The 10,071-nt window shown below is 37.2% G+C and overlaps 1 protein-coding gene and 1 long non-coding RNA gene across 3 annotated transcripts; one reads left to right on the forward strand and one right to left on the reverse strand.

Annotated features, from left to right (window-relative positions):
• Positions 1–7,953, reverse strand: GAL (galanin and GMAP prepropeptide). Of its 2 annotated transcripts, XM_042884590.1 has the most exons (7): positions 7,777–7,953; positions 7,505–7,585; positions 6,810–6,864; positions 5,773–5,844; positions 5,290–5,376; positions 2,712–2,789; positions 1–256 (listed from the first exon to the last, which is right to left on the reverse strand). In XM_042884590.1, the coding sequence occupies exons 2-7, from the start codon at positions 7,583–7,585 to the stop codon at positions 204–206; spliced, it is 426 nt and encodes a 141-aa protein (XP_042740524.1). In that variant the 5' UTR covers positions 7,777–7,953; the 3' UTR covers positions 1–203. The 2 variants fall into 2 exon arrangements, with proteins under 2 accessions (XP_042740524.1, XP_042740523.1); XM_042884589.1 differs by lacking the exon at positions 5,773–5,844 and having other exon boundaries at positions 3–256.
• Positions 163–9,853, forward strand: LOC122187252. Its single transcript, XR_006181267.1, has 6 exons — positions 163–290; positions 2,582–2,724; positions 7,415–7,658; positions 8,590–8,795; positions 9,627–9,742; positions 9,834–9,853. It is a non-coding gene; the product is annotated as an uncharacterized LOC122187252 (long non-coding RNA).
• The last annotated feature ends 218 nt before the right edge of the window (positions 9,854–10,071 follow it).

Genomic DNA, 10,071 nt, shown 5'->3' on the forward strand with positions numbered 1-10,071 from the left:
TATTTTTATTTTATCATTTACCTACCAAGCCAAAATTTTACACCATAACATTACAGGAGAGAAAAACAAAACCAAAGAGGCAGAACATCATTTACCATTTCTCAGATTAATGAAAACAATACGTCTCATCTTCTGTTCTTCTGGATCTTTTGTTTAGAATTGAATCAGATTTGCACTACAACAGAATAAAAATATTTTCTTCTTCAAGACTGGTTTGTTTCCTCTGGTGAAGATAAATTGTCAAGTGCTCCCACCTCTTCGAAGAAGGAAAACAATGAATTAGCAGATGTGTAAGTATGCATAATAATATTGTCAAGTAAATCATAAGATCCAGTTGCAGTAATACACATTTTTTAAAATATTTTCTGTTAACTGTAAGTGGCAAATCTTTGCACTTTTGATAGGTTACTTTCTGAACTTTTTATTTCTTTTAAATGTTAACAGCCTGTTATATATTGTAATGTTACTTAAAAAAAAAAAAAATTACAGTGACAGAGTGACACTACTGATATCAAGCTTCAAAGGTTTTAATATCAAGTGACAGCCACATGCTGTTCTACTTCCAGATTTACATGGGCAAGACTTTAAAACTGGAGGGAGTAATTTTCAAGAAAAATGGCTGAAGCCGCTTTTTGTGATCTCTAAGGCATTTCTTATAGAGATAATACCTGAAACAATCACTTCATCTTGTAGATAGGTAGAAATTTGTATGTAATCTGAGTATCACCATTCCCTGATGCTGAATTCCGTGAGTGGGTTCACACACCACCTTCAAAGGAACATACCTACTTGAATATATTTAATGTGGTAAGGTGACATTTGAGGGAAAAGGTTAAAGCATCTCCACCACAGAGGTGTAGTATCAAAGTATGTTTTTCACCTCCAAAATTCACAGATCTGATTTGGTGTAAAAGTTTGTACTGGGTTTTGGCAATACCTGCTAGGTATTAGGTTAGGGGACAGTGTGACAATATTCTGTCTTTTATAACCTGGGAATACAAGAACTATCTCAAAGAAAAGCCATTTTTATATGTTCTGGAGATACCATTTTCCTGTATTCCAAGGACAGATAACAATACCATCTTTTCTGAATAAAAGAAGGTGTTTGGTATTACTATGCTAAATAGGGAATTGATAGTTACAGTTATTCTATACTTTTTTTTCCTCATTCATCCTAGGGAAGAAATAATTTGTATTTCTATGAGATGCATTTCATTTTCTTGCCCAACAGCTCAGTAGGTCTTAGCCTATTCACTACAGTGGACTCTCACACTCTGCATGTTTTGCGTTCTTTTCTTTTCTATCCAGTTACTGTTTTTGCTTCCCTAGGCTCAGACAGCAAGGTATGTCTAAATGTCTAGGGCTCCTTTTCAGTGCTAAACAAGCTCTTTATTTATCCACAGTGAATATACATGCTAATAATGTTCTTTAAACATATGTATATATTTGAATTCTCTCAGGCCTTTAGCACTAGCTGTAAAGAGTTTTTGTAACAAAGGCAGATTTGATTAAGTAAGCATTGGGTTGTTGATTTTAGTAGTGAAAATTATTTTGCTTTGGTGAATGCAAATCATTTAGAAAATTATGCCAGAGTGTCTAGAATTTTATTTCCTAGGCATACAGAAATTTCATAGGTCTATTGAATGTCTTTTTTTATAATGAAAGTGATATATAACACCTTGTTTTTTACTATTCCACATCATATTCTTACTATTCCACACCATATGCACATGACAAAATTGCTTATAATTTGTTATATTCAAAGAGAAGAGTATAGAAGTTATAGATGGCCTGCTTCCTGAAACAGAGAATTCTGCAATCACTTGCAAAGAAAATATCATTTTCCTCCTCATTATGTTCTTTGCAAATATACGTTAACGTTTAAAATATTTCATAGATGGTTTTAGGATGGCAGAAGACATTTTAAAATATGTAGTTGTCTTTTTTTGTGTGAAAGTTTTGGTTTTTTTTTTTGAGAAATCTATGAAGAAACCAAGAATTGTGATTAAAATGAACGAAATTGGAAGCAGACAAAATTCTACTTTACCTAATGATATAATGAAACTGCTGTTCTGACAAGATCAGCTGTGAGCTCAGTTTTACAAACCTTGCCAGAGCTCTGTGACTTCCCATACTTTTGCCAGCAGCATTTTGAGCTGTTTGCTAATGTGCAGTTTAGTGTTTTTGCAACTTTATGATGTGGCTTTTGTGGAGAATGCAAGGAGAAAGGGAGATGCGTTTCTTCATTGCTAGCAAGTCTATCTGAATTTCAGCCAACTGCTCTTGGAGGTAAACTGAGCCTTTATTTAATTTGTTACTAAATGGTTTTAATAACTCGTGTATTATCAGACCGTATTTACTTTGTTTTCAACTAGCTGTGAGCTGGCTCCGTAACATTTTAACAGTAACTTACTATTTTCACAGTGCTGGTAGTAATCAAGTAGTACTAGAAACCTCTTGTGCTGGGTATCCATTCGCCTGCATTTTGACAGGACTGCTTGTACTCATGAAGTCAGTTGTATTCCTAGATATGTTAAAGGAGAACTGACTTCCTCTCCCTTCCTCCCGCTCTTGCTCCCAGAAATACAGGCAAATCTACTGCAGACTTGTACATGCAAGACTAGTCCTGAATGTCACAGGAGAAAGGCCAACAGAAACAGATCTTCTGTGCTTCTGCTAAAAGTAACTGGATTTAAAAGGCATTCACTTACCTTTGAGATGCAAGTAAGTCAAAAATTCGATTATTGTGCGCACAATGTTTTCGTCAGCCAGTGGTCTTCCAAGATTTCCTAAAAAAATAAATTGGTCATTACTTAATATGGCGTAAATGTATCTATTAATTGCATACAACATTGTGACTAAATTCATAAGGATCCTGGAAAGACAATCTAGGAAAACAAAAAATCCTTAAAATGGAACAGCACTTTTCATGGCAGAGCAAAGCAACTTTCAGGTATGCAGCTGCAGTTCTCAAAATGGAAATTGCACACTTTGTATGCCATTGCTGCAGAGGAACTGCTTTGACAGCTTAATAGTCATGATTCTTGAGGCCAGTGAGCCTCAATTTAGAGGAGAGTTATCCTTTGTTCTTAACTCCCTCTTTTGTGTCTGCTATCTTGAGATGAAATGGAAGGGTCAATGTAGCAAATTCATCAGCTTTACAAAACAGTTAAAAGTTCTGCATGAGGTCTGACTTTGTTCCCAATGAGATGATGTTAAGTGATACAGAAGTGATTTGTAGTCCTAACAGCTGGGTCTGGGGCTTATCTAAAAGCTCAGAAGGATGTGCTTTTGCATATGTATAACAAGTACTATTTACTCGCTTTAATCTTGTGCAAGTTGGCTTTTTGATACTTCCTAAACTGCTCCAATAATCAAGTGTTCTCAAAGCTTGTTGTTTACTTGGGAAAATGAGTTATATGTTTGTTGTGTGTATTAAAAAAACAAGCAAACAAAAAAAACCTAAAAAGTGGAGACATCTTGCTTTTTATCAACGAGGTGGAAGCTTGTTCCATATTAGAGAACAAATTGTAGTAATTTGCAGAGTGTTTTAGTTCTCTACATATAGAAGAGATGGGTAGCAGAATCTGACTCACAGTCCATTATCACACTGGTGAAAATACTGTCCCTTGATGTTATCACTGAGGACATGTTTCATCTCAGAAAATAGTCTGAAAGGCAGGTTTTGCAGCTGGTGAATGCTGGGGGAATTCTTCCATGACCGTAGAAATGAGTGATTTCTGTAGTGACATGCAGACCAGAGAGAGCTGTACAGCCCACGAGAAAAATATTGATGGGAAATTGTAAAGCAAGAAAGTTTCTGATATAGAGTCAGCATTTAAGGATCTGTGTGGAAGTTTGTGTTTAGATGTCGTAGTTTCCAGTCTTTGGATGGACAGAAACGTGTTAACTCTTACGTAAATAACACTTGTGTTTTCATTTGAAATTCTTTTCTTAATTTCATTTTATTCTGATCTCATTTGTTATGGATTTTTATGATGATAAATATGACCATACTAGTCATCATATTTTATTTATCATCTGGTATTTATTGCATATATATATATATATTAGGGACTTGAGAATACACACATTCCACTGAGTATATATGACTGATTTTTGTATAGCCAATTACTTGCAGACTCTAGCAACAAAACAGTTGTTTGTTTGTTTGTTTTGTAGCTTAAGGTTTTTCCTTAAATGTTCTCATAGATTTTGGTAGGGTTTGGGGGCTGTTTTTTTTTTTTAGTCTAATATTATGTGACTAATACAGTTTATAAGCTCAAGTTGATCAGGAGGGCTTGCAGCATGTCTTGAAGAGAAAAACATCTAAAATATGGTTAATAACAGAGGCAGTTATATGTATTTTTAGGTCCCACCCAGACAGGTTTGGTTATGTTTTCTTGTAAGTTTGGGCAAGCAGCAGTTCCATAGAGTTCCATAACTCTTAAATATCATATAATTGAGTGAAGGAGCTGGCAGTTCATTCGCAAATGGCAGCATTGCCTTGTGCACCACACTGTTAGATTGCAAATGCTGCCTGCCTTTATTATCGTTTCTGATTGGCGAAGTATTACCTTTGTACTGATGTTGAGGAAATACTTCTTGTTTGGGTGTTGTTGTTTTAAAATATAACTACAAACCAGCACTAAACTGGCAGTCATTTTGGAAACACAAAAACTGAGGTAAATATTAATTTGAGTTGACTTTAATTGACTTGCCTTAGTTTTTGGGCAAAGCCAGTTCTCTAGCTTTAATAAAAACAATGCAAATTGCTTAAATACAGAAACATTGTGAAACTTAACTTGGAGAGCTTATTTTAAACGATTGACTATCTTCTAACATAAGCAGTGCCGTACAGTTTTAATTCAGTTGGTTTCAGCTCTGTAATATCAGAATCAAAAAATATTTGCCTATTTCTGTTGATTTCCCTACTGGAAAGAATGATCTCATTTCTTAGACAAAAATGAGCTCTTGATTGTCTGGGGTGAAGTCTGATATACTGAACTGTGTATGCAGAAAGAAAAAGCAATGTATTTAAAGTGTAATAAATCATACTGCTTTTAAAGTAATACAATTATGGCACTTTTCCCAAGGCAACAGAGAGTTTAAGCACACTTACAGTCTGAGTGGGTAAAATTTAAATTTTCTTGCTCACCAATACTTAGTGGGATATCTGCAAAAGTGCAGGAGGAGCCTTATATCTAAGCAGTTAACTTAGGTCAATGACTGTAAATAAATTAAGACATCTTAAAAAATCAACAGTACTAACTTTCAGAATTTAATTACCTGCTTTTAAATCCTCATCAGGCTGTATTTCACGTTTACCAGTGAAACCATGTTTGTCATTAAAAGATCTGTGGTTATCTACTGCATCTGACAAATAAATTAGAAATCAGAGGAGTTAATTGACTTGGCAGCAACCTTTACCTCTCATGGATTTTAATGAAAAGATCACAATGAACACTTTTGTTAGATGCTTATGTACAAAAAAAAAAAAATAATGTCACTAAAATAACCTTTCTTCCACATTTGTGGTTATGATTTTTATCATTTTCAGACTCTGTCCTGCATTACATGTACATACTTGTCAAACCTGTTACTGAATTCAATGGAAGGTCTAAGTAAAACATAAGTTTGTACATTTGGGTGTAATCTGGAAGGCTGTTTTTGCTATCCTTTCTCCTGCCGTTAGAAAGTGTTGCCGAGGTGTTTACGTAAAGAACAAGCTGCAGGTAGATTTTTGAAGATTAATCATGTAAACTATCTTACATGCCCCTGGTGCCTCTTCTCTCCCCCTTGCAATGGGCATTTCCTTTATCATTAAAAGGTGATCAATACGACCTGCAACAAAGGATGATTCCTATTACCCCGTCTTAGATAAATGGCATTTGAAAAGCACAATTCCATATTTGTCAATTGGGTTAGATCTGCTGTGGAGCATAAATTTACAATGCCAATTAACACACTTAAGATGCGTTAATCAGTTTTGTGTATCCTTTTATGTGGTCTGTATATGGAGAGTTACAGTAGGTGCTGCAGCATCGGTCATGTGTCACTGAGACTGAGAATATACAAACATTGGTAAAAAGTGTAATTACATTAACCAGAAATAATGATGAAAGACAGATATTTGAGAGAGCTTAGCGCTGTATTTCCATTTTGCTTATAATGTACATGCATTTTCTTACAAATGCACACACAGCATCTATTTTCTTATAATCCAATGATCTTTCATCATTGTGAACCAGTATGTGTGGCTGTATTTTGAATAGTATGTACCTGGTGTCACACAATGAAGTGTTACGGTTACAGCCATGACTTTGCACTTTGTAATTGTTTTAATTTGTTTGGATTATTTTTTTTTTTAAATAGTAGTGTATTAAAGCCATTTTCAAACAGATTTTAACTGAAATCTGAAATAAGTTGAGTAATGCCAGAATTTCACATTCTGTCGCTCTTCCTCTGACATCTGGGATGCTATGATGTCTTGTAACACTTCCAGGAAAAAGGGGAAAAAGGTAAAATGAAGTATTTGCCATATGGAAATTACAGATCAGTAGCACAAAGAGTGCCTTAGATGTGCATCTGTGTATAAAGTCTCACAGCATGACTCTTCTTCTGAAAACAATTGTTGCCTAAGGCAACTCAGCTCTGTAATAGGCACGTAATAAATATCTAAACAAGCATTCAGTCTTTGCAGGCTCAGTGTAGTTGTCAGAGAAGTGAGTAGCACACAACAAACAAAAAGTTTTACAAGAAGAAACTTCTGAGTTTTGAAATAGTACGAGAAAGAGCGCTTGACTTACGTGGCCCAAGTAGGTAACCAGCACTGTTCAAAGTCCAGCCCCTTTTTTCTTTTGCCTCAAAGAAAGAAAAATGCAAGTAGATTAGTGCTTGAGCTACGCTCTGAAGGCAAGAAGGCAAACAGCACCCAAATGGATGCTCGCTTACCAGAATTGTCTTCTGAAGGTTTGAAATACAAGAAATATGATGAAAAATAAATAATATAATAATATCAAAGCATTTACTACAGCTAGCTCCTGCCTCCTCTAGTGCTTTTGTTGTTGAAATCCATGTACTGCAAGTATTTCCCATCATATAATTGAAACTGCAAATCACAGTTTGGAGGTAACAATTTTGACTTTGCATTTTAAGTTTGCTTCCTGACAATCATTTAGCAAACAGCAAAATTTTGATTGCTTGAGTTTACGTGACAGTTTCTGTAAAAGGTCCGTATCTGACCTTTTCTGAGTCAGACAGGGATGGGTACCCATTGAATTTTGCTCTAGACCTTTGTTTCTTATTCTTTGTGACTTGGGAGCTATTATTCAAAAGCCTGGTATTTAAGTAATTAACAGCCCCAAATGTATGAGTGCTACGTCTTGTCTCACTGCTGTATCTCTAAACACAGGGTATATCATGAAAGAGCTCACTGTCGCTTGTCAGCTTTGACACGGATGCTGCCCAGTGGAAGGGACCCTCGTGGGAGATGAATACTTACAGACAAAACCAGTCCGAATGTTTCTGACAGGGCGGCACAAAGGATTAAAGACAGAAACAGGAAACCCGCACACCTCTGCATCTGAAAAGAAACCGCACCAGGGTAAGCTTCAAGTCGCTCGCTGCCTGACTTCTAGCTTGGATCCGCACAGCAGGTGAGCAAACTGGCCACTGATGAGGGGTGAGGATGAGCCTTCATCCCGTGGGGCCCACACCCCGATTCCCTCTGGGGAGCGGTGGGACAAGGCTGAGAGGTGGGAAGGGACTGAGTACCTTGAGCTGGGGCACAACGGTGTCTCACAGGGAGCTGGCAGGTGGCGAGATGGCTGTCCCACGGCTGCTGCTGGAATGTCCCACGGATGCTGGGATGTCCCACAGCTGCAGTCCCGATGGCTGCTCCCCGTGGGCACTCACTGCATGGCCCCGGTGCACGGACACGGCTCTGCACACCCTCCCTTCATCCCCTCCGCTCTTTATGGGCTGCGGAGCCCCCCCACTCTCCGCCTCCCGTGGGTCATTTTACCTCACCAACCCACTGCATTAGGAAGGGCAAAAATTATAGCAATTCAATTAGAGGCTTTTGGAAGCACGACGCAGGCTGCAGAGAGATAACTGTCCGGGCAATTAGCCATAATTAGGGTGGCCCTGGGCTAGCTGGCAGTGAGAGGAGCTCTGTCCTGGGCAGTCTGGCATGCGCTGCAGTGTGCTTATCAGTGGAGACCAAGCAGACGTAGCTGAATTCAGCTCGCTTTTCACTGAATCTGCTATGGAAGCAGAACTAAATACAAACAACTATGTGTGGTGCCCACCAGCAAGATTTGCAGTGTTTGGGCATTGCATTTGGGAAGGCAAAAGACTTTACACACTCCCCATCCCACGGTCCCTTAAAATGCCTTTGACTCGCATGCCTTTGCCCCAGCATCACAGCAAATAGAGCTAAAGATTCTCAGTCATTGTACTTTCTTGCTGCTTTGTACTTCTTTGCTAGTTTTGGAGTGGGTCAGAAATATGTTTGTTTGTTCATTGCCTAGGCTGCAATACAGCAATGTTTTGTATCTGAGATATCACTTTTTTCTTGTCCTTAAGGTCTTGCATGAAGGATGATAATGAAGCTCTCCCCAGTGACGAGGCATGCCTCAGCATTTTAATTATAGCCTGTGAGATTTCAGTTGTTTATCTTATTTGTGCTTATAGCCAGTGTATGTATGAGCAAAACCAAATTACGAGGCAAAGATCCCAACGTCATTTCCCAGTGTCAGGGAATATACCCTGCCAAGTCATATTTTTTCAGTGTAAGTCCCCTCAACTCTTCTTTCAGTATGAAGAGCCTAAGAGGTGTTGTACAGAATGTTATACTTCCAGCTCCTTTTTCTGAAGCTGCTTAATATTCTTTGCAAACTTTTACAGTGTGTGTGTGAACTTGGATATAGAGTAAAGGCTGCTAGCAGGTAATACAATATCCTATCTTCTACTAGTTTAGAAGCAAATAGCATTTTTTACTTAAAGTAATGTAATGTTCATATTACTGGCTAATGGCAGAAGCTGTGTCTTGTAGCTTTGTTTTCCAACTTCTTTTGTCAGAAGCCACAGCATTGCAATTATCTGATCATCACTGAATTCCAGATCTAAAACTGCTTGAATGAAGTTTATTTTATACAGTTGTTAAATGCTAGTGTACATAAATGGGAAGCAAGAAATTTGCTTTGTTGTTTTGTATTATTTGTTGAGGGTGTTCTGTCGGCTGTCACATTAGCCTTTTAATTCAGAATAGATAGATCTGGAAAACAGCACTGTATTTTTTTTGTGAAGAGTTGTTTTTCTTTATCAAAAATGTACTTCTGAATGAAATTTCTTAGCTTTCTTGACATCTCAGAAATCTTTGAAACTTGAAGCATCTCTGAGACACAAAATGTTTTCTTTGTGTTATTCGAGTGTAATTACAGAAATTATTAAAGCCAAGTCAGAATTTGCATTCAAGCAGTATTATAAAAATGTATAAATTCTGTTATCTTTGACTGTTTGTTTGTTCAAGATCCGGTGAAAAGTACTTGAAACAATGTGTGTTAACCTGTGTTTTTTATTCCAACTTTGCATCACAATTCTTGCATCTTGTCAAATTTCAGGGGCAAATGACCTCTTCATCTTCACTAGAGTCAGATGGAAAAGGAAGCCTCTTTGTTTACTCAAGCGTTTAATCCATCATTTGCCCATTATACATTTTGTGTCAATCTATCTTTAGGTTAGTGTCAATTAAATAATTTTATCAGTCATTGCTACAATTGATGTTCTCATTCCCACAATTTTCCCTGTTTTTTTTTTTCTTCTTTAAGAATTCTAAACCTCGCTGCTTAGAGAGAAGAATTAGAATCTAGCCTGAAGCCTGCCTTTTCTTGCTTAGCTTCCAAAATGGCCTTCTGCTCAACTACATGGTTTATTTTCCCATTGAGATGGCTCTTCAGCATGCAGATTCCTCCACTGATGTATTTGTTGGTTTCATTTTGTGAAGAAGTGTTAAATCCTAAGGTAGTATGTGTTGAATAGCAAGAATTTCTTCTAGATGCAATGGAT

Source organism: Lagopus leucura, unplaced genomic scaffold, assembly GCF_019238085.1.
Source record: "Lagopus leucura isolate 7727_CA_CO unplaced genomic scaffold, USGS_WTPT01 Super-Scaffold_100044, whole genome shotgun sequence".
Taxonomy (NCBI): Eukaryota; Metazoa; Chordata; class Aves; order Galliformes; family Phasianidae; genus Lagopus; species Lagopus leucura.